We start from the raw sequence: 24,850 nt of genomic DNA, 5'->3' as shown, positions 1-24,850 counted from the left end.
GATGCAGTGCCCTCAGAGTTCAGAAGAGGGTGCTGGGTGCTGGAACCGGGTGGAAGAACAAATTCTCTTAACTGTTGACCTATCTCTCCAGTTCTAGCATATGTATATTTATTTATATGTGTGTGTGTGTGTGCTTGCATGTCTTTATGTGTGCAGGAGTTTATGTAGGCCAGAAGCCATCGGAGTCTTTGAAATCATAGTCACAGGCATTTGTGAGCTGTCAGATGCGGGTCTGGGAACCAAACTCAGGTCCTGTGCATGAGCTGCAGTGCTCTTAGCTGCTGAGTTATGTCTCCAGTCCCACACAAAACTTCTGAATTTTGATTAAAAACCCCACTTTTTCCCCCCTTGTTGCTTCTGCCCTTATCTAAGAAAGCATCACCTATTTCAAAGTCACGGGGCTCTGAGGGTTTTCTAGTCTTAGCTCAAACACTCAGGCTCATGATCCATTTCTACCACTAATATTTGTTAGATACTGTATGTGTGAAGTAACTCTTCTGTTTTAATCCCTAAGAGCATCTTACTTTTGGAATGTTTCTTACTGGGTTAGATATGGAAAATGCTGGGAAAGAGGCTTTCATTGTTGGTTCTGCTATTGCTGTCGCAGGGGCTCTTTAACAAAAAGTCACCAAGCTGAGAGATGGCTCAATGGCTAAGAGCACTGGCTGTTCTTCCAGAGAATCTGGGTTCATTCCCAGCAACCAAATTCCCAGCTCACCACCATCTGTAACCTTAATTTTGTGCAGTCCAATGACCTTTTCTGGCTTCCATGGGTACCAGGCATGAACATGGTACACAGATATACAGGAAGGCAAAAGTCTCATACACAGAGAATATTTTTTTAATAATAAAAAAAATCCCTGAGTTATTGCAGACATGGGAACTCACATCTGTTGCCCTGAAAGTATACCTCACCTATATTGAGTTCATCAGTCGGTTTCATAAGCAGGCAATTTTAAATACAAAGTAACCTAACAGGCATGGCTGTGTGTGTCAGCACGGATAGCTCTCACCGAAGGATTATGAATAATATCTTGATTAAAAATAGAAGCTTGGTCTCATCTTTTTGGCTCAGTGTTGACTGAGATCTACATACCATTTTTTTTTCATGTTTGATTAATGGCAAAGTAACTAATTAGAGGAGGAAACGAGATTAGAAAATCACTCAAAATGTTAAGTGCAGTTAGAGCGCGACTTTGTCCTGGATTATAGAGTAACATCCAAAGCCACAGGTGCACATGATAAGCAGGAACTGGGAATACTCGGGTACCAAGGAGGCTAGGTAATGGTTTTTAAAACCAGCACTAGCTGGTTGGGTTTGATTTTGCTCCCTCTTAAGTTGTCAGATGCATGGGGAAATTCTTTCTGCTCTGCAGGATGTACAGAATCAAAAGTTAAAGACGAGTGTGTGGTACCGGGAGGTGAGTCACTCCGTCTCTCTCTGCATGCTCCACTCCTGTTCGCGATCTACCACTATTCTGGGAAGGGTGTACCGCCTCTGGTATAAGCCCCTAGCTCAGCAGCAGGCCTAAATTATTAGAATCCATGCAAGGATGTTTCCATAGAGTGGATTTCCTTCCCCTAACACATTAAGGGCTGGTGAATTGGGCCAGTACTCAGTTTGGCCAGTGGCCTTAAGCTTTCTTATTTTGATGTTTCCTGTTTGACTCCTGGCAGGTTTGGAATGATGAGTTTTTGTCCTGGAACTCTAGTCTGTTTGATGAGATTCAAGAGATCTCTCTCCCTCTCAGTGCCATCTGGGCCCCTGATATCATCATTAATGAGTTGTAAGTATGCTGGGACAAATCTCTGTGGCCTTGGGGTTGATTCACCTGCACGGGCCAATTGCTGTTTACTTTCAGTCATTGCTGTTATACTTTTGTTTCCTCCGGTCACTGGGGTCATCATACTATAAGGAATATTCAGGATAGAATGGCTATGACTTGACATCATTTAAAAGAATTGACATCATTTAAGATACAAATGGGGGGGGGCTGGAGAGATGACTTAGTAGTTAAGAATCTGTACTGCTTTTCCTAACACCTATATTTGGTAGCTTTATAGTTCCTGTAATTTAGCTCCTGGAGATCTGATGCCCTCTTCTGCTCACCGTGGGCACCTGCACTCATATGCACATACTCTCTATATATGCATATATATGTATATATGTATAATTTAAAATAAAATAAATATATTTTTAAAGATATGCATTTTATTAACGGTGCTTGGAGTTCCTGTTTACGCTGCAGCGGTGAGTTAATTGATGAGACTCATCATTTCTGAAGGCATCCTTCAGGACCAATCATCTCATGCGAAGTATCATTCTGTCCTGTTTTTCTAAGTGCAGCTTTGAGTCTGATGGTCACTACCTCATAGTCAGTTCTGTGTATGTCCAAAATGACTAAGGTCTTCCTCATAACAGGTTCTCTTGTGTTTGTTATAGTGTGGACGTCGAAAGATCTCCTGACCTGCCCTATGTGTACGTGAACTCCTCCGGAACCATTAGAAACCACAAGCCCATCCAGGTGGTCTCCGCATGCGGTTTGCAGACATATGCTTTCCCCTTTGATATCCAGAACTGCAGCCTCACCTTCAATAGCATTCTGCACACAGGTAAATAAACCAGGAGAGACACAGTCTACCGGGAACACTTATGCTGTGTGGGTATACATAGGTGAAATGAATTAACTTCAGATCTTTTTTAATCGGACACATAATTGATTACTTAAAAATAAATCTCAGAGGCTAGAGAGATGGCTTAGCAGTTAAGAGCACTGGCTGCTTTTCCAGAGGACTTGGGGTCAACTCCCAGCACCCACATGGTGGCTCATAATTATAACTCCTGTTCCAGGAGATCCAACACCTTCACACAGATATACATGCGGGCAAATCACCAATGTGCATAAAATAAAGTAAGATAAATTATAAAACAAACCTCAGCTAGATGTGACAATGTATGCTTGAAATCCCAGCTCTTTGGAGGTAAAGGCAGGAGGGATTCAAAACAAGAACAACAAAACCAAAAACCTCTTGATGCAGTGGGTTTTTCTAGAATTCAGACAAGGCACGGTGTTATAATCCACTAGTGCTAGTGATTTGTCATTATAATAGCAGCATTCTATTACCACAGAGAATGTTCTAGAAGTCACAGGACATGTTTCATACACTGTGGAGAACAGGCTCCAAACTCTAAATTCACATTTTAATAAAAATTTTAAATACTTTTGTTCCCTACCTCTACTTGCTAATTCAAATCCTGGCTATACCTGGGCTGTGGGGCAGGATAAAAGGAAGGGCTAAGAGTCCCCTTATACAGCAGAGCCCAGGAAGACAGTCTCAACTGTGTGCTTCTCTGGAGCTCAGCTCTATGCAGTTGTGCTAGTGTTTATTAAGTCACTGTGTATTTTTAAGTACTAAAACATTGAAGTTTGCTTTATGGAAGATGAATAAATTTTTTAAATACTTGGGAAAAAAAAAAAGGAAGGGCTGAAACTGGGGATGGAGGAAAGTGGTGGTGCTGGCCCCACTGCTCTCCCAGGGAGTCCGTTGTTTCTGTTGTTTTGTAGTGGAAGACATAGACCTGGGCTTCCTGAGGAACCGAGAAGACATCGAGAATGACAAGAGAGCTTTCCTCAATGACAGCGAGTGGCAGCTTCTTTCCCTGACCCCGTCTTACCACATCTGGCAGACCGGCGCTGGAGACTTCGCGCAGATTCAGTTTAATGTAGGTTCTCCTTCCCACCCATTGCTCAGCTCTCTGCAGTCCTCGGCCTTCTCTGTTGAGCTGTAGAATCTGCTGGGTTCCAGGTCCTCACTACCACCCCGAGAACAGAATGCCGCAATGACTCTGAGAGCAGAGATCCTGAGCCAGGGTAGCACAGGATCTTCTGTAATCTTCTACAGGGGAATCAGAGAGAACAGTGTACAGATTTCCAAGATCTGACCCATCTCACAGCACAAACTGTCAAACCTTTTGGCTTATGCAAACATGATCATTTTAATTGCCACTGAGAATAAAGCCCAAAGCAATCTACATGCCATCAGCATTACAATGAATTGGAAAAAGAAAAAGAAAAACAACAACAAAAAAAAGAACCTCTCATCAACATAATTGTCCCATTTTTAATTGAGAAAAATATTAATTTTTAGAAGCAGATGCACAAAATGGTCATATTACTGCTGAATATCTGAAGGGTTGAGCAAACAGTCATCTGCATGGCCCCAAGAGACAAAGAGTAGGGCTGGAGATGTAGCTCCATTGGTAGCTGACATGGATCCCACTGGCCACATAAACCAAGCATAGTGACATATACTGGTGATACCAGCATTGGGAAGGTGGATAAAAACTGATTTTTGAGGCTAACCTGGGCTACATGAGATCCTATTTCAAAAAAAAAAAAAAAAAAAAAAAAAAAAAAAAAAAAAAAAAAGAAAGAAAAGAAAAGAAAAAAGAAAAGGAGAAAGAAGAAGGGAGGGTAAGAGGGAGGGAAGGAGAAAAACAGAAAAAAATAGAGATAGATAATACACAGACAGAGATAGAGCAAGCAAGCTACTAGTGGCTTTGGGGTCAGAGGAACAATCGCTGACCACAGCATGCACTGGGCATGCTAACATGAGCATCCCTGGAAACACTCTTGGCCAAACTGTTCCCGGGGGAAAGTTGTCTGTCTTGAAGGGCTGGGAGGAGGACAGTGGTACTCACCAGTCTTCCTGCAGAGCTTCTGCTCCTCTGGCTGTCCTAGCAAACCATTGTTGCCATGATCATGGGCAGGTTCATATCACATAGAGACTTACAGAGCTAGGATTCCGCAGAGGACCCTGCTTTGCTGCACAAAGTGAAGGTGTCGTCTGTGACAGGCTGGGAAGGTGGTATTCATGCCAAGGAATGAATCCAGTTGTTAAATAGAGGTTGCAGACAGGTCAGGAGTACATGTGACAGAGATTCCTCCAGAAACAGGCCTTGGGGATGAGGAGGTACCTGCTCACCAGACTAAACATAGATGCAAAGATCCAGGGTGAGATTGACCATGACTGGGGGCGTGAGTGTTGATTGAAAGGTGTGTGTTTTCTAGAAAAATGTCCATTAAACCAGGGCCTTAAAGTACTGGGGTTTGAGCCTCCCTCGTGGCTACCCCTACAGAACAGACAGCCTATTACTCGTAGAGCCTAAGATTCTGGACCAGTGCTCTTTCTGACTCAGAATTTAACAATGTGTCCATCGCGTGCCCATTCTCACGTCTTTGTTTTGTGATCCTAGGGCTCAAAGGCTCAAACAGGGGCCTCTCTCCCCTGTGCCAGGCAAGCACTCTACCATTGACCGCATCCTTTCACTGTCCACTCGCTTTCAGTAAGAAAAAGAGAGTAGGGGGAAGGAATGCTTTTTTTTTTTTTTTAATTTCAATGAGTTTCTTGGCTAAGAGTAAACACCTCATTAATTTTAAAGATATCAGCCTGCAAACATTATTAATGCAGCCCAAATAATGGAGGACATTAAAGGGAAATGTGAGGGGATGGCACATGCAAGGTGGAACCAGTCACCTACCAAGCTCCCCATGGCATGCTACACACTTCATTACCTGCACTGCACGGAGAAGAGGCGGCAGGCAAACCTGTGTGTGTGTATGTGTGTATGCCCCTGCTAGAATTCTTTCTCTCTCTCTCTCTCTCTCTCTCTCTCTCTCTCTCTCTCTCTCTCTCTCTCTCTCTCTCCCTCCCTCTCTCTTCTCTCTCTCTCTCTTCTCTCTCTCTTCTCTCTCTCTTCTCTCTCTCTTCTCCCTCTCTTCTCTCTCTCTCTTCTCTCTCTCTCCTTTTTCTCTCTCCCTCTCTCTTCTCTCTCTCTCTTCTCTCTCTCTCTCTCTCCCTCTCTCTTCTCTCTCTTCTCTCTCTCTCTCTTCTCTCTCTCTCTCCCTCTCTCTTCTCTCTCTCTCTCCCTCTCTCTTCTCTCTCTCTCTCTCTCTCTCTCTCTCTCTCTCTCCCTCTTCTCTCTCTCTCTCTTCTCTCTCTCTCTCTCTCTCTCCCTCTCTCTTCTCTCTCTCTTCTCTCTCTCTCTCCCTCTCTCTTCTCTCTTTCTCTTCTCTCTCTCTTCTCTCTCTCTCTCTCTCTCTCCCTCCCTCTCTCTCTCTTTCCAATTACATGTCATTCTTTCCCCTAAATATTAGCTTGTCTTTGAGAGCAGTAGTGTTTGTTTGGGATAGGAGAGAAGGTAGGTGCTACTTCATGGGAGGTATCCCTCCGCAAAGGACCATGGTCCAGTTCCTTTGTCCCCTTCATTGCCACATCCTTCTCTGTTAAGGTGTGCCCACAATATTGTCTTGGAAGAAGGAACACATTCATTTGACTTCACAGCCTGGAAGTTTTCTCCAAGGTGCCTTTGCTCTGGGGGCTAAGGTGGGTTACCTGGCAAGGCTGGCTTCTGCCTAATTCTTTGATTCTCTGGAACTGATTCCCCAAAGAATCCCCAGTAAAGTCAGAAATTGTACCAACCAGACTCAGAAGTGATCCTGCAGCTTTGGAAAGACTTGCATGTTCCAGAACCCTCGCTGGTTTCCATCTCCCAACCTCCATACCTCCCCTGTGGTTCCCATGTGTCCTCATGCCTGGTTTCATTGTTTTCTGATACCATATAAGATGTTTTGAATTTAGCATCCAAGGTATCCTGGTGTCATACAAAAGCTCCTGGCTGGCATTGTAGTATTTGGAGTCCAACTCTGTGCTAAGAGTGGGCTCGTTGGTGTCCTGACAGCAAAGGACCATCTTTCTGTTAGTCTAATATCCAGGTAGAGTTAGGGACAGTTGGAACAAGCAAGAGAGACAAAATGTACCATGTCTTCAAAATGTACCATCCCATGCACACACACTCGGCTGCTGTTTATCTAGCATCAAATGCTCTGGATGCCATTGGCTTCAGAGAGCACAATCACAGCCATTAGTGCTGGGACACATACTGCTTATCACAGGGCACTGCTGCCACTTTAGAATCCAGCCACATTCCACAGGGGGCCCAGACAAAGCTCCTCTGTCTGCAAGGATGTTTGTGTACAGCCTGGGACCCAATCCAACAGCCATGGGAGAGGAGATCACTTCCAATACATATTGGAGGTGCCGGTTTCCAGAACACAGCAGGGTGAACATTCGATTTCTGTATGACCTTCCAAGAGTGGGCAGAGGTAGGGAGAAAATAAGGAAGCCATTTTGGGTGGAAAAGGACTCATCAGGCGAAGGAAACTCACACAGAACAGGGGAAATAAAAAGGGATTACTTAGTTTTTCAGTTTCATGCCTTTTCTAGATTTTTTTTAGGGGTGATTTTGTTGAGATGTCCATTAAATACTTCACACTTAGGATCTAAGGCATTCTGGCATGCTTCAAAATTTCTTGATCAATATTGTGGTTGAGGCTCAGACTTGACAGGTTGGCTTTCCAAGGAGGAGGGAGGAGAGAAGAGGTGAGGGAGGAATCGTAAACTCTAGAATCTTCTTAGGGGTGCTCAAGGAACACGGGAGTCACAAACTTTCACTTAATCCAGTCCAACCCACAGTCTCCATCCCCAAGGCCCTCACTCAGGTGCAAGACTCTCATTTAAAATGGCGTCAACTTTCCCATTCTTTCTGGACTGGGGGTTTTAGGAAGGACTTGGAAGGAGAGGGAAATGGGCTTCTGTATGAAGCGTGAGTCTGGGCGTCAAAATTCCAAGGATGTCATAAAGACAGTCATGCAAAATTGAGTACTGGTGGGGTCTACCATCAAGGAGGCAGTTAGAGGCTAACCTTGGGGCCTATTCCATCTCCAAGGAGCTCCCCACACACACATTCTGAATTAGATTGATCTCTTTCATTAACATCAATAGGCTCCAAATACCTTTGTGTACTTATTATTACCTGGCTTTAATGGATAATGAAATTGTGGCATAATATTGCTAACACCTGAAGGGTGTCTAATGGAGAACACAGACTGAAACTAAAGTGGTTTTTTCCCTTCCTTTTCTGTGGAATTTAAAGGTACCCGCTCCTTTAGTCCATTAGGAATGATGAGCTTTGGGTAGGGCAGGCTTACAGAGAATAGTTCCAGTGGAACATTCCCTTTGCGGTAGCAGGAGTCATTGGTTCTTGTGTGATTTATGAGAGGAGGCCCGTGTGAAGACAGACCCCAATGGGGATACCCCCACTTGGGCTAATGACACATCCCATTCTATTGGAACTAAAAAGTAGCATCAGAGACAGGCTCTGATGTAGTTCAATGAATATCTGTCTTCTCGGGCTTCCTGATTGTTGAAATGTGATCTCTGTTGCCAGGGTAAATTACTGTGACTAAAAGCTACTTGCGGAGGGAAGGGTTTATTTGTCTCATGTTTCCAGGTTACACTCTCGTCAAAGGAAGTCAGAGTAGGAATGTAAGGAAAGAACCTAAAGCAGAAACCCCAGAGGAGCAGTGCTTGCACTCTGGCTTGCTCATTCCTAGGCTCATGCTTAGCTAGCCCAGAACCAGCTGCCTAGGGATGGTGCCGCCCACAATGGGCAGGGCCCTTCTGCATCAAGTAATAATGAAGACAATCTTCCAAAGGCATGCCCAGAGACCAATCTGACCTAGAGAGTTCTTCAGTCAAGGTTTTTCTCCCAGATAACTCTAGGCTATGTCAAACTGTCAGGCAAAGCTAACAGGAACAGTGGCAGCCATATAAGGTTCAGAGAGGAATAAGAAAGGCTTGGGCTCTTGGTGTCTAACATAGACATCAAAATCTGCCCAAGGAGGTACAGCTCAGTTGGTAGGGTATTTGTTTAGCATGTAGGAAGCCCTAGACTCACTTTCCATCACTGCATAAAACAGCACCTAAGCTTAGGGAGAAAGTCTTCAGTGTCATCATACAAAGGAGAGAGGGACTCTGATTTTGGTTCATTCTGGAACAAGACTCACCAGCCACCAAAGTCTGGCTCCTGAACTCAGAAGACCCGGCAAGGACAGGGACTGGTCCTGCTCATGGCACCAAGTCTCCAGAATTGACAGGAGCTTTGTCAGCAGTCTCTTCAGGCTCAGTGTTTGCTGAACAAAGGAAAAGCTGAAGATCAGCTGAGATGACAACATGAACTTCAGAAAACAATAATAAAATTAGAGGTTTGGTTTGTTCTTATTTCATTTTGTTAAAGGCTGTGCCAGGCTTATGGGGAACATGAACTTAATCCTTAGGAGGCATTGACTCTAAAGCAAAGAACAAGGTAGGTCCTTTGTTCCAGGAGAATCCCCAAACTGGCACTATTGGGTTTCTCTTAGGAATGGTTGCATCCCTGCTAAGGATAGACTAGATTAGAATCTTCTAGAAGGATAGTTAGCTTTCCAGTTTTTTAAGATAAATGAAAATAGGAAAATATCATCGTTTTATGTCACAGCAGGAGCTAATTCCCTAATGGTGTACCTGTGTCTTTCTGCTTTCAGCTTCTACTGAGACCCAGTAAGGATCCTTCCAAGTTCAGGACCATGTGTATATGTATAGGTCAAAAACCCATGAACTTCCTAAGTCTCAGACCTCCCTCCACCCTGGACGCTTGGGGGACCTTTGGCCTGATAAATCTATATTTCCTTGGAAACCAGGGTCTTCTAGGAACCACACCACTCCCTCCCCTTTGGTTTTAGCCTATGTTTATGTTTTCTGTCTGCATCTGGGTGGAGGGAAATCGTCTTTGCCTGTGTTAATTACATCAGAACTTGGTTTAGAAGGACAGCAGCTCAATTGTACCTGAGATGTTTGGCAAGGCAAAAGCATCCTGCTTCTTTAAAAGGAAGCGGTGGGGGGAGGGCGGTGAGGAAATAGTTCAGTTGGCATAATGCTTGACTTGTTAACAAGAGTTCAATCCCCAGAACATGAAAAGCTGGTGTGGCTGTGTGTGCTTGTAATCCCAGCACTGGGGAGGTAGAGACAGGTAGATCCCTGGGCCACCATAGCTAGTCAGCTTGGTCTACTTAGTAAGTTTCAAGCCACTGACAGATGGTTCCTTGGTAATAACACCTAAAGTTGCTCTTTGGCCTCCACGTGCACATTATTTGTGTGTACACACATATCCACCCCATACATATACGTACATACATACATACATACATACATACTATATACATACATACATACATACATACATACATACACAAGAAAGTAAGAAGAAATCAAGTCAAAGAGAGCCTGACTGTTGCATACAGGATCATATAGGTTTACATACATAGGCTCTGTTTCCTTGACAACAGATCTCAGTCCTTCCCACTTAACTGACATGCCTTATGCTTGTCTTTAGGGTGACACTCATAGACTTTTCTCCCAGCCCATGCAATCTCTGTCATGAAGTCTTCCAGCGTGATCTCTCTTCTTCCTTCCACCCAAGCAGGTAGGATCCCTCCATCCCCCACTCTAAGAGGCCAGATCCCCAGCATTCCAGGCTGCATCACAACGTAAAGCCCCCCTGGGCCTCGGGCCACTCGATGCTCTTCCTCCCGCCACCGTCTCTCATAGCTACCTCATCACAGCCATCAGGGATGCAGGTTGATGACGGTTCATTGTGGGTTTTGTTCTTGTTGACTGCACTTTGATAGAAATGTGTTTTAACCAAATTATTGCAAAGCAATGTGTGTTGCACTGGTATAGATATTTGCAGCCAATTATGTATAATGTGGAAGACAACAGCCAGACAACAATCCACCAAACAGCTCTGGCCTGCCAAGCTCCATTGAATCGGGACACGTTCCCAGATCTGATGGGCTAGGGAGCCTCGGCTCTCATCAACAAGGTGTGTGCTAGACTCCCCGAGACAACCTGCCCACCCCCATCACTGGCCTCCCTCTGTACCTCCTCTGTTTGTCTCCTCGCTGATAGTGGGGCAGAGCCTGATTTGTAGCTAGGCTGTAGCTGACAAGCATCAGGAATCAGAAGAAGCAGGGTTACATCACAGCTTGGCCACCGACTCAACTTAAGGGTGCGGTGCTTCGAAAGTCTATGAGATGGAGGGTGTTATCTACTCTACGTGTTGAAGATGATGAGAAAACAATAATATAATAGATGTAAAAGCATCCAGCACCTGACCTAACACACAGAAAGCAGTCAAGTGCCCCCATTCTCTGACATACTCAAGACATAGGAGCTGTTAAGAATGCTGGTTCAAATTCTACAGCTAAGGGATGAGGATGCTGGCCTGCTCCATTAGGCTTTGCTGAATGTCCATCTCAGGAGAGGACTTATTAGCAGCCCTGAGGGGAATTCCACCTCAGAGATGGGACCTTGATTCTCTTGCCTCTACCTCCCAAATGCTTGGATAAAAGGTGTGTACCAACACTTCCAGTTTATACTGTATTGAGATAGAACCCAGGGCATTGTACATGTTAGATAGGCACTTTATCAACTGAGCCACACCCCCAATTATAACTCTAGCACTAGAGGACAGGGATGGGTCAGAGAACTTACAAGCTAGCCAGACATGTACTGAGCTTCTGGTTTAGTGAGATGCCCTGTTTCATGCAATGATAAAGGAGGGCCCCTGACATCCTGCTCTGGTTTCTGCATGTGTCTGCAGGGACATGCATCTATACACACATGCACACACAACAGCATTATTAGGTCAATTAAAAATTTACCCTTCCACCTTTTTGAACCACAAAATAGCCATATGTGTGTGTGTGTGTGTGTGTGTGTGTTTGTGTGTGTGTGTGTGCACTCGCACATGCATATGTGTTGTTTGAGACAGGATTTTGTGTAGTCTAGGCTGGTTTCTGACAAGTAGCAATCCTCCTGCTTCAGCTCTCTAAATTCTAAGATTACAGGCTTTTACCAGCACATCCAGCCACCTCAAATACATTCCTACCATAAACTATATAGCCATTTTTCATTATGCATGAGGGGTGGGATTAAGTGTCATGTGCTCAGCCAAGTGTTAGGTATTCTGCTTAGACTGGAAAACTCCCTTTTTCCCTGCCAGGTAGTGATTCGCAGATGTCCATTGGCCTATGTTGTGAGCCTCTTGATTCCTAGCATCTTCCTGATGCTTGTGGACCTTGGAAGCTTCTACTTGCCCCCCAACTGTCGTGCAAGAATTGTGTTCAAGACCAATGTGCTGGTGGGTTATACAGTCTTCAGGGTCAACATGTCTGATGAAGTGCCAAGAAGTGCAGGGTGCACATCTCTGATTGGTAAGCAGCCCCAATGTCACCTGACACCCTCCTAGACCACTCCTGGCCAAGATCTGCATGTCAGATGGAAGATTACTGCTCACCCTCTTTTCTCTGCTCTGGTCTTCCACAGGGGTCTTCTTTACCGTCTGCATGGCCCTCTTGGTTCTCAGTTTATCCAAATCCATCTTGCTGATCAAATTTCTCTATGAGGAACGGCACAGTGAGCAAGAACGGCCTCTTAAGTGCTTTCGAGGGGGCTCAGATGCTGAGGAGTCCAGATCGTACCTCCGGGCTCCACATGCTGAGGCCACAGGTTTGTGAGAAGCCCTGAGACTCTCCCCTCCTACTTGCTTTGTTATGCTAAACACCTGGTTCTACTGGGGAATCATTAGACCAAGTCTGCACTGAGTGAATGATGGAAAACATGTGCTTTAAAGCCCCTGTTCTGTGTTCGTGATTTCCTCTCTGAACTGAAGGTTATCTGCTGCTGGAGGTCATTTTAGCCTGAAGGTCAGGTCGTCTGCCACCTCTAGTTTGCTTCATTTCCACAAAAGTGACTGAGCCATGAACTCAAAAGTTGCAGAATTCTGGCATATAAGCGCACACACACACACACACAAATACACACAAACACACACATCACACATGCCGCACTATACACACACACTACACACAAAAGTGGGGAGGAATATGAATAGTTCTGGTTCTGGTTGCTTTCTATAAAGAACTTTAAGAATCATCCTAGCTCAGGAAATCTCCTAGACAGATGCAGCCTCCACACACCCCTTGACACAGTGCAGCTCTGCCGTGTTCCCTGGGTATTCCCTCAGCATAGCTGTGTTTCTTTTAACCAAGCAAAGACTTTTCCTTAAAGAAGAACAAGTAGCTTCTGGTCCATTCAGAGTCTTTCCCTCTGTTACACAGAGTCCCCGGTCCGTCAGGAGCAGCAGGTCCCATCAGATACTCTGAAGGATTTCCAGTTCCAGCTCCAATCCATCAAAAACTCTCTTCGAACCCGGGATCAGGTTTACCAGAAGGAGGTGGAATGGCTCGCCATCCTGTACAACTTTGATCAGCTGCTCTTCCGCATCTACCTTGGCGTGCTGGGGCTCTATACTGTCACCTTATGCTCTCTCTGGGCACTGTGGAGCAGGATGTGACAATGGAGACTCACTTGATGTGAGGTCACAACACATAGGGAAAGTTGAACAGCGTTTGGAGAGGGTCTGAAGAGGAAGCGGTGGGTAGGTTTAAAAGATACCTCCAGGACGCTCTTTTCAGTGACTAGAGAGACAAGCAACTTATTGGCTATTGACCGAACCAGTAAACATACATATTCGTAATAGAGATGTATAAATAGAATAGAGTATGCAGCAACAAGCAAGCTTTCACTCTCTCCAAACCATCAGCAACTGCTTACACTTAAGTTTAAGCAAAAACTGTTTGTGTTTAGATTTTTGAAGCTGGGTCTATTATAGTCCAGAATAACCTTGAACCCCTGATACTCAAAGCTTCTACCTTCCAAGTGCTAAGATTCTGTGTATTGTGCCACCGTGTCCAGCTCTGTTTGATAGATTCATCTTTAACAGTCCACATGTCAGCTTTAACATCTGGCTTAAGCCTTGCTCAAACCATCTTAAATTTTTACTCCAGGATCATCAATGCACGGCTGTCTCCTCAATTCTGTCTTTGGTCTCATGTTGTCTTATATCCTTCTCCCTTTAACTACTTGGTAGTCTGTTTAATTCATGTGTGTATATGAGGAGGAAGAGGGAAAGACAGTCAGAGAGAGACGCTGACGCTGAACCTATCTATCACTTCATTTAGGAGACCTCAGACTTCACTTCTGTTTGCCTTATTTAAAGCAGGGGCTGTTAATATTTACTCTTCCCATATCGTAGAATTATGAGGGCAAGATCGAGCCAAATAGCTCAAAAGCATGTTGAAAAGTACATAGTAGATGAAGAAATAAATCTGAGACTTGCCTGCTATCAACAGAGGATTCTGTTCTGAGTCTTCGATGTGAGTGTGGGCTTCCAGTTTCCTGTTTGCTCATTCTGTTTTCCCCTACACCTAGCCCAGGTCCCTAGGGTTCTACATGTGGGGATTCTGCAGGAATAATCACAAAACACTTCATTCTAGCTCACTGCTTGATGGACAAGGGCCTGATGTGCTTTCCAAGGTCAGAGGGACAAAATCTACCCAAGGTCAGACATCCTGTTCCCTGGGTATCCACATCTTTATCCATCACTAAAGGTGGTCAGACATCCAGTTCCCTGGGTATCCACATCTCTGTCCATCACCGAGGGTGGTCTTCAGGAGGCCAGTGGGCAGAATGACACAGCAAGGCTTCAAGATATTGTACGTCCTGGTGCTTTTATCCCAGGCCATGAACGTCCAAAGCTGTTTTCTAGAAACCTATTCCAGGACTAAAATTGCCTTTTAAAAAATCTGCCCTCCTATCCCCACCCTGAAGAAAAAAGAATTTAAATTCCAACAGCCTTTACCTGCACCCCCTCTTTCATTACCTCCCAGTTAGTGCTCAACGCCAATTGTCCATGAAATTCCACCACTGCCGTTAATGAAATGGGGAACACAGAAAGTTTGTGAACAGGGAGCGTCCATGCAAACCCCACCTGTTTCCTTCTTCATTTCCTACTTTTGTTTGTAAACCACTGGCCTCCTCTGCCTCAATGGTGTTGTTAGCCTCTACGTTGACGTTGGTCCTGGCCTTCTCCACTTCCTCCCCCGTTATCAGAGGGGAATGTCAGAAAGGCACGGCTGTGTCGTTTCCTCCTTCCTAAACCCACACTGGAGTCGGCAGAGCCAGGAGGTCTGGTCCATCATTGTTTACCCAGGGGAGCTTGAACTTCATTTCTCAGACCACAATTTGACTTACTCGAAATTGATGCAATAAATATTTACCGTCTCCATGTCACAGACTTCTGAGAGCAACTTAATGGCATTTCAAAAAGCCAATAACAGATGACACTATAAACAGGGGACTGAGTGCGGGCCAAAAGTTCTGGTCTAGAGCTTTTGGTGTGAGGTCTGATTTCCAGCATCTCTATCTGCATCCAACTATGGACTTCTTCCATAGGAGTCAGTGGCCTTGTAGGATCTAAGGTTCAAGGGCTGATGCTATCAACTGCTCCCTTTGTAGTGGAGAGAACTGAAAGGGACTTGCTTTCCATATCCAGTCTACCTCTCTTTCACTGCACTAACCCTCACCCAGGCTCAGTCTACCATCCTCTAAGGAGCAGTCCTTTCCTGGAGGAAGGTAAGCTCTAAGTAGACTCCTTCTGTCTAGGTCCCATAGCCCTGATATCAGCTGGCAGCCCCAGGGCCAGATCCGTAGCCCACAGCAGTAACTGCGGTGCTCCTGGGAGAGTGTGCTCTGCCCTGGAAGAAACATGGTTGCCCGCAGCCCGGTTTACAGAGCAGCTTATCTCAGCCCTTCCTTGAGCTCATCCTTCTCTTGAGTTTTGTTTCAGAGAGGAAGGAAACTGAGGAACAGAACCAAAATGGGATTCTCCCAGCTGCGACTGCTCCTGCCATCTGCCGTCCCCCAAATGTAAGAAATCACAGCTCCAGGGTGATGTGTTGAATACAAAGAAAAGCACAGGTCCCTTGCTAGCTGAGAAGCCTCTGCTTCACCCTACTCTCTCTGCTGTGGTGACCTCCCCGAGCGCGGCAGTCTGTCTTTTGTTCGTTTTGTTGTGTTGATTTTTTTTTTTTATGTAAAAGACAGAAGTCTCATGCAGCCCACCTCACCTCAAACTTGCCACATATTTGAAGATGACCTTGGTTTTTGCTCCTCCTGTCTCTACCTCCTCAACAACGGGATTGTAAACTCTGCTTCACCGTGCCTGGTTCTATATGGCATGTAGAGTGAGCCAAGGACCTGTGCATTCCCGGGGGAGCATCCTACCAACTGAGCATCATCCCCAGCCTTTTTGCATGGCAAATAACGGGGTGACAGAGGACGTCCCTTGCCTCCAAGGATACCCCTACAGCCTTTTCCAGACAGTCTAGAGCAGGAGTAGAAAAGGAAGCTGAGCTGTTTAGTATTTGAATCTCGGTCCACAACAAGCCTCCTGTGGCCTCACTGCCTGGGTTAGAGGGTGAGAATCAGGAAGCATACAGTAGCCATGAAAGAAGTACAGCTCCAAGACAGAGTCCTTGCATGGTGGGCAGTCACCCAGGACACACTTCTGGTCTTGTATATGTTTACTCGGAGAAGGACTGGCCTCCTATCCCTTACAGTCCCGCTATGTGTCCAGGGACCCTACCCCATTCTCCTTGACAGCTGGCCAAAACCATATCTATTCTTATGTCTTGCCTACATCCTGTTCAGTTCCCTCCCTGGCTCTGGCTCCTTGGATGTTGCCACTGCTCAGTTCTGAGTTATTTACCTGCAGAGACCGGTGAAAACTTCATAATTAGCTGAGCCCCAGCATGGAGGCTTTTATGAGCAGCTACATCCCCCACTGCTCTCTGCTGTCCGTAATTGAAATGACCCACACCAGTGATTAGATTAGGGGGCTGAAGGAGCCCAGCACGACATCCCCATCCTCTCCCCTGTCCTGTTGGGGAAGTGATGTAGTTAAATTTGTGCTTCATTTGGCAGAGGCCATAAAGTGGGAATCACAGCTCGGCTTTCTGCAGGGGCTGGAAGACACTGCTGGGCTGCAGGTAGTAGGCTCCAATGTGAGCTCAGGTGGAGGGAACCACTTTCTCATCTTTACCTCGCTTTCTTGCCTTTCCTTTCTTAGCATTCAGCCCCAAAGACCTAGGACCCACCCGAGCCAAATGGGGTTACTGACCATCCTCAGTATCAGCGGGGATCAGATTATATGTGAACAGCCAGCCTTTGGTCCACTCTGTTCCTGGTCCTCTGCACAGCTCCAGACTGAGAGCCAGAGAAAGCGAGTGCTGCTGGCAGATTTTCTATCCCTGTTTCATTGGCCAGTCTTGGTTTCTCATTCCAGGTTCAATAGAAGCCTTGTTCTCCTCCTCCTCTTCCTCCTCTTCCTCCTCCTCCTCTTCTTCTTCTTCTGGGGTGTGTTTTGTGGCAGTTCCACCCCCTCCCCTTTTGAGCCTCTTGAGAAGTAAGATGGAATCTGGTAGATGGCTCACTAGCAGAAGTGTATCCATGTTCCCTATCGTTCCGTCCTCCTCCCGTTATCCAAAGTCCCCGCTGAATTCTTCCTCCCCAAAGCTGTCTTCCTGGATGTTGCACACCCAAGTACACAAAGTTCTCTCCATCTGGACCCATCATGGCACACAAAGGCAGAAAGAACAAGTTCATACCAAACTTTCAGTTACATCTCTGGAGGGGCTGAGCAGTATCCTAGGTAGATTCAAGTGCCAGAGCTAGCATGTCTCCATTCTAGAACATTCATTTTTACTCTATAGTATATCAAAACAACAGCAACAACAACACAAACAAACAAACAAACAAACCAAGCAAACATAGAGTCTGTGAACCAGGAAGGGACATCTTGCATTCTAGACTTGTTTTATTTTATTTGTGTGTGTGCGTGTATGAGAGAGAGAGAGAGAGAGAGAGAGAGAGAGAGAGAGAGGGAGGGAGGGAGGGAGGGAGGGAGGGAGGGAGGGAGGGAGGGGAGGGGAGGGAGGGAGGGAGGGAGGGAGGGAGAAAGAGAGATTAAACTCTGGTTGTCAGATCTCACAACAGGCTCCATTAGCCACTATGCTACCTAGCTAGTCCCTTACCTCTGCTTAAAATATAGCATATTACACTGGACATGGTAATGACCACTCAGGAGGAGGAGGCAGGGGCAGGTTTGTGAGGTCCACCTGGGCTGCATAGTGATGCCTTACTTTAAAATAAGAGTCACCGGGGTTAGAGAGATAGTTCAAGGGTTAAGAGGACTTAGAGCTCTTGCAGAGGACAACCATGTAAGTAAACATGGGTCTCATAACCACTCATAACTCCAGTGCCAGGGCATATGACTCCCTCTTCCAACCTCTGCAGCCTCCCATATGTCTGCAACGTGCATACATCTACCCAGAACACACATATCCATATAAGGTAAATATTTGTTGAACAAAAGCTACAGTGTTATTAGTAAAAAAACAAAAACAAACAAACAAAAACAACAACAACAACAACAAAAAAAAAACCAGCAGAAACCCAAAACCTGAGCTATAGTGTGATTGGCTGACCAAGAACTTACTATCAGAAAAGATCTTTTATCGTGCACCATTCTCATGAGTGGGAGCCGCACTGTGTCATTGTAGAGTGGGTGGTGTGTATCCTAGAAAACACTGAGTTTCATCACAGTTTCTGAAGACAAAAGGAAGGTGCAAGAGCCTTAACTGTGATTTCTGTAAGAAAAAATAGAGGAGTCAGGGGACATAGATTTAGCGCTGGCTTTGAACACATCCATGGCTATGTCAAGAAGGCTATCTGTAGTAGCCAGTCACTAGACTTTGGGGTGAGTAGAGCAGGTGCCCACCATCCGGAACATAGGAACGCCTAAGGCTGCAGCGACAGGGTGGGGGCTTTGGATCAGTTGGCTCATCTTTGGACAATATGCTTGCAGGCTGGTCATCGACCGTATCTAGGAAGTGGCTCATTCTGGGGGAACAGAATCTCCAGCATCAGAAGGACTCTAGATGTCAAAGTATACATAACATGAAAGCAGTTTTCTTCAGCCTGCTCTGAAGGTTCCAGAAGCGCGAAATCTCTTTCTTCTGCTTTCCTGGGCACGTCAGTGTAGCATGCTACAAAACTAAATGGTCGGCTTCAACAGAGGAGACAGTTGTGCACTGAGCCAAGCATGTGATAAAGGGTTGTTTGAGGGGAGCAGTGCCCTACAAATCAAACTCACTCATTCACACATCGACTCACTCTTTGGCTCAGTAGTGAACCGAGCGTCTGCTCTGTGTGTTAGGGACCTGGCCCTGCGCCAGCAGGGCTCCCCAGGAAGATGCTCAGGATGCACCAGAGCTTCAAGGGGCTCTCTATCTGACAGGCGTGGTGGTGGTGAAGAGCACAGGCTTGGGGGCTCAGCATCACCGTTGGGCTTCACTGCAGTGTACTTCTTAAAACTGTCAGACTTCATCTTATACAAACCTGCTAGTTTGGCACAGGCTGCCTGGATATATAAATAGATAGATCCAGGTGCCCACAAAGGCTAGCAAAGATGTCAGATGCCCTGGAACTAGGGTTACTGGCAGTTGGAGGTCCTGGGAATTAAACTCCCATCCCCTGGAAGAAAAACCTGAAGATATTCCAGCAGCCTCTGCCTCTTCAAGTTCCCACCAAGTTCCAGTAGCCCAAGTCATGAGCACATGGAGTCCTAGGGAATAAATAGTCCAGATTCAGGTCACCACAACTCACACTCAAATCTGAGCACTGGATCCAGAATCCATACCCGTGACTCTTCGTACACTCAGATACTCCATGGTTCTGGCACTTGTATTCTTGATCTTTACTATTTTTTAAGTGTGTGTGTGTGTGTGTGTGTGTGTGTGTGTGTGTGTGGTCTGTGTGTCTGTGTGTGTACACACTTGTATGTGTGCATTGTATACATGCATACATATGTATCTGTGTGTGGGGTCTGTGTGTGTATGTATGTGCGTATGCCCACTTATTCATGTGCACGCACATGTGTCTGTGGGGACTATGTGTATGCGCATGTGTGTACTTGTATGCAGAGGTCAGAGGTCAACATCATGTGTTTTCTATAACTCTTCACCTAGTTTTAGGAGGTAAAATCTCTCATGGAAACTGGATTTTGTTGCTTCCTGGCCAGCAGCAAGTGCCAAGAATTCCCAGGCTTCTGTCCAGACTGTGTACTATGACTCCCAGTGTGTGTGTGTGTGTGTGTGTGTGTGTGTGTGTGTGTGTTTGTGTGTGTGTGTTTGTGTGTGTGTGTTTGTGTGTGTGTGTTTGTGTGTGTGTGTGTTTGTGTGTGTGTGTGTTTGTGTGTGTGTGTGTGTGTGTGTGTGCATGCACTAGTGTATATGCACATGTGCATATCTGTACATGATCCAAACCCAGGTCCTCATGCTTGCACACAGGCTTTTAATTCACGGAGGCATTATAAAGTGACATCTTGAGTGACATCTCATAAAGTACAACTTTATGTGCAGCTGGAGGGAGGAGAGGTTAGTGCTACAATATGTGTTTGATTTCCAACCGGACACTCGAGATTCTAGCTAATAAAATCATTTCGGAACCTCGGAGTTTGTTGTTTGCTTCTGGTATCATTTGTTAATTTAGAAAGCTCTTTGTTGAGGTGTTGAGACTTACTGAATGTCAAACCTGTGCCTTGCACAGTTGATACTCTTCCTCAGCACCTCAGCATCAGGCTATTTTTGAGAGCCCGGGGTGGAGGTGGGGGAGAGAGAGACAGATAGAGACAGGGCAGACAGACGGACAGAGAACCAGACTAGATTCAGCACTTCTTGGGAACCTGCTGGAAGTGCAGGTATGCCATCTGAGTTCAAGAAGATCCTGTGGGATGTGTTAGCACATTCATCCACACGCTACTCTGGGGGAATCAGGAGTTTTAAGGAACAACAGGATTGCAGGTGATTGGGGTTCTGGGAGGCCTGAATAAATTGGAAGGTAGGCATTCAGAGATGGAACATTGTCACTTGGAGTCCACTATGCTACCAGGACAGCTGGGCCCTGGGGAACCTGCCAATCACTGCACTGCACTCGGCAATCTCCCCTCTTCACAATCAGATTGGTCAAGCACCCAGTGCAGCTGGGCCTCTGAATTATAGGCTGTGGGCAGATGGCTGTCCAAGGAAGCAGCCAACGGGTGTGCATCAGGCCCCTTCCTCTGGCTCCTGCTCTTGACAGCAAACACCCACTTCCCCCAAGGAATAAGGCCGTGACACATCATATTAAATGCTTACCACATCAGAACCCATTTCCCGCCTTTCTTAGGGAAAAACCTAAGTGTTGGAGGATTGATTCTTGATTCTTGCCTCTGCCTGATGTAATCCTCTTGTTCACCACACCCCTCCTGTCTTAGAGCTAGGATCAGTACGCTGGGTGAAGGTAAGTCTGAAACTGCAGGGAACGTAAGGTGCCATCCACCCTCACCTCTGACCTCTGATATAGTGTCGGCCCAGTGAAGGTCATTCTGGGAATGGGAAGGGCCTGGGAATCCCACCTGTCAACCAGGCCACATTGCTGCCACCACTCCTGTCTCTTGCCAGGGCAAATACCAGGAGGAGGCATCATAACTTTAAGTGCTTGCTTGGTCTTCCTTACCAGGTCCCTGATGTCAAGGAGCCCCTTCTCCCTGTTACTGCTTCTTCACTCTGGTCCCTGAGAGAAGGAAAGCTCTCTCCATTTCCCATCCTCCCCTGCAGGCAATACTTCAAATACCTATTAGGGTTTATGGGGGCATCTTTTCCAGGGCTCCAGGAGATAGTTTCACTCTAGATCTAAGGCCTCCCTGCAGCCTGCTTCTGGATACTCCCCTGCTCCCTGGATTTTCTGCTACCCTGAATTAATTCTTCTTGTCATCCTGGGTTTCTCCAGGGCACCAGGCAGAGACAAGTCTGACCACTGTGGGTTTATATATAGACTTGGAGTCTCTTGCTATTTTGTGTGTGTGTGTGTGTGTGTGTGTGTGTGTGTGTGTGTGTTTGTGTGTGTGTGTTGCAGCAACACAAAATTGAAGGGTCATCAGAATTCTCATTCTGCAGATGTGGCTGGGAGAAGATATTATCATAAGATAATGATAAAGGTGAAAGCTGTGATGTTGGGTACAGATACTGCTACCTAAAGGTACTGCAGTCCATTTGAGACAGAGAACAAGGCTATCCAGACTGATAGTCACTGGGCCTCTGTACTACGGTCAGGTCCTAACCTTAGTCTCTGAGGAGGTAAGGTCTGTTGACTGAGGCTGTGGTAAAGTACATGCCTAGTATCCACAGAGCTCTGGACTTAATCCCTAGCACCCTACAAATGGAGTGTGTATTATTTGGGAAGTAAAGGCAGGAGCATTTGAGGTTTGGAATCATCCTTGGTAGACATAGCAAGTTTCAGACCAGCTACAGGAGACTCTGTCTTTAAAAAACAAAAAGGAGAGAATGAAAAAAAAAGGGGGGGGGATTGGAATGTGGGTACAGAAGAACATGCTTGTAATCTCAAAGTTTGGGAGGCTACAGAAGAAAGATGGCAAGTTCAAGGCTAGCCTTTTTGAATACACGGTGAGACCCTGTCTCAATAAATAAAAAACAAACACAAGCAAATTCCTGTCACAATGAAAGCAAGTCAGAGAAACTCAAAACAAAGTCACACAACTTACACACACACACACACACACACAGGAGAGGGGGAGAGGAAGGGAAAGAGAGAATATCAGTATTATGGTGGTTATGGGATGAGGCTATCTATAGAATGGAATGTATTAGTTTCCTTTCGCTACTTTAATAAATTGCCACAGATTTAGTGGCTTAAAACAGCACACATTCATTCTCTTATAACCTGGGAATCATTCTTCAAAGCTAAAGTGTTGGCAAAACTGATCCCTTCTGCAAAGAGGGCAGAGTGGGTTCTTTCTGTTTTCCAGCTTCTAGAGGCCATCTGCCTTTTTGTTGTTGTTTGTGGTGGTGATGGTGGTGGCAGCAGTGGTGGTGATGGTGATGATGGTGGCGGTGATGGTGGTGGTGGTGGTGGCTCCTCCCTACATCAGCAGGCTCCACACTCAAGCTTCTGTTTCTGTCTTCTCCTTCCTTCTCAAATCTTCATATAACGAGACTTGTGGTTACATTTAGGGTTGACCCAGCATATTAGCAACCTTCTTGTCACTGTAATCTGGACATTTATGTCACCCCCTCCAAGGTTCATGGAACATCCTGGAAGGAAGACAATGTAGAAAGAATGTCATAGCAGCTGTAGTTATGAGACCTATATAAGATGAGGCCTGCCTCTAACCAAGGGGCTAATGACAGTTAGTGGTTAGTAGGGGAAGAGGAGTCACTTTATTCAGTGGTGTGGCCAGTGATGAGTTGTCCATCTTCCTAGGCACTTGTGGTAACCCCAGAAAAGCCATGCTTCCCCACCAAACCATACTCATGGGAGCTATTCTAATTAAAAAAATAAAATCCCTCAAATAAAACCTAAACAAAAACAACAAAGAGACAGGAGAGTGGAAGGTGACTCCTTGGGAAGAGATTTAACACTTAGGGGGATGAGAGGATAATGGTGTGTGTGCATGTGTGTGTGTGTGTGTGTGAGAGAGAGAGGGGGGGGGAGGGAGGGAGGGAGGGAGGGAGGGAGGGGGAGAGAGAGAATGTTTGAAATATACTATACACATCCATTAAATTGTAGGATAGAAAAATAAATACAAGAAACGACTAAAGTAAGGAGAGGTTTGTCTTGCTAACAATTTAAGACGAGCAGTCCATTACGATGGGGAAAAATGGCTGACTGGGAGTGACCTGAAGCCCTGATTCCAGCAGAGTGAGACTGGGAATCTCACACTGCGAATCTTCATGGACAAGGTAGGAGAGGGGGCAAGAAGAAGAGCTCATCTCTAAGCCTCCAGTTTCCTCCCATCCGTAGTATCCAACTTCTCCAGCTAGGTCTGCCAGGTCATCTCAAAGGAGCACGGCCACCTTCAAAGCTACAATATTTTCATAAGGGAAACATTTCCCCATTTACAATTCCAGCCAGTAAATATTGCTGGAACAGCTTCTGAGTGACAAGTCATCTTCTAGGTTCTGAGCTCCAACAGTCTTGTAGAGATGAAGGACTCATAAACAAGATGAGTAAGTAAACTACATATTATCCTACACCAAAGGAATTTAGAGAGATGAGGGGCATTATCTAGGTAAGCTGGTCCAAGAAGGTGACCTTCGAGAAAAATCATGATCACTTAAGATGTGAGCAAGCCTTTGTTTCCAGTTCTCTCTTTTTCATTCCAAGACTTCACCTTGGGTCACTGTATAGACTGTATAGCTTCTTGGTGTTATGAAATAGAATGTGGTGTGGGGTATCTTTGGCGGCTGGGCCAAGTGTACCCCTGAGAAATTAAGCCACAAAACAAATGTGGTGCAAAAAGGAGCTGGAGAAGGAATAGAGACAGACAGGGGACATGTGGACAGGCAGACAGATGGGGAGCAGAGCCCTGTGAGAGGAGGGGGGGCACAGGAGGAGAACAGAGGGAGGGAATGCAGAGAACAGAGAGACAGCTGGGGTGGTGGGCCGGTCCTTTTAGCTACAGCACACATCAGGCACACGGGGCAGCAACAGGGCAGGACATAAGCAGCTGCTAGGTCCCCAAAAGCAGGCCAGTGGCATTGCCTGTGTGCTAACACTTGGCACAATCCTTTTTGGCTGTTTTAATTCTGCTAAAGTATTCCTTTCCTTCTGCTTCACTTGAAAGGAGTCGTTTCCCTTTTTCTACCGTGTAGGTCCCAGGGATTGATCTTATGTCATCAGCTTTGGCAGTAAGCACCTTATCCACTGAGCCATCTGACCAGCCCCTGTACATATCATGTATTTAATCCTAATAGCAACCTATAAGTGTATATATGGCTACATCCAACTCAGACATGAAAATATCCAGGTTAGACACTGTAGTATTATTAGGGACTGGATATGTGTGCCCCTCAGACATCTATATTAATTGGACTTAACCCCCAATGTGATAGCTGCAAGAGGTAATACTTTTTGGAGGTGACTAGAGCATGAGGCAGAACCCTCTCTA

The 24,850-nt window shown here is 45.8% G+C and overlaps 1 protein-coding gene across 1 annotated transcript in view; it reads left to right on the top strand.

Moving 5' to 3' along the window:
- HTR3B (5-hydroxytryptamine receptor 3B) overlaps positions 1-13,297 on the top strand; it is a gene marked incomplete at both ends in the record, with an annotated part of 28,369 nt that extends 15,072 nt beyond the window's left edge. Inside the window, 7 exons of the mRNA XM_080930657.1 lie at positions 1,377-1,421; positions 1,678-1,787; positions 2,444-2,613; positions 3,567-3,724; positions 11,945-12,155; positions 12,268-12,450; positions 13,062-13,297. Of these exons, the coding sequence (XP_080786783.1) occupies positions 1,377-1,421; positions 1,678-1,787; positions 2,444-2,613; positions 3,567-3,724; positions 11,945-12,155; positions 12,268-12,450; positions 13,062-13,297 (1,113 nt within the window). The remainder of the gene's footprint in view (positions 1-1,376; positions 1,422-1,677; positions 1,788-2,443; positions 2,614-3,566; positions 3,725-11,944; positions 12,156-12,267; positions 12,451-13,061) is intronic.
- Between the last annotated feature and the right edge of the window lie 11,553 nt (positions 13,298-24,850).

The sequence above is a fragment of the Micromys minutus genome (assembly GCF_963924665.1).
Source record: "Micromys minutus genome assembly, chromosome: 16".
Taxonomy (NCBI): Eukaryota; Metazoa; Chordata; class Mammalia; order Rodentia; family Muridae; genus Micromys; species Micromys minutus.
The sequence above is the reverse complement of the archived record's forward strand: the minus strand, read 5'-3'. Positions and strand labels throughout refer to the sequence as shown.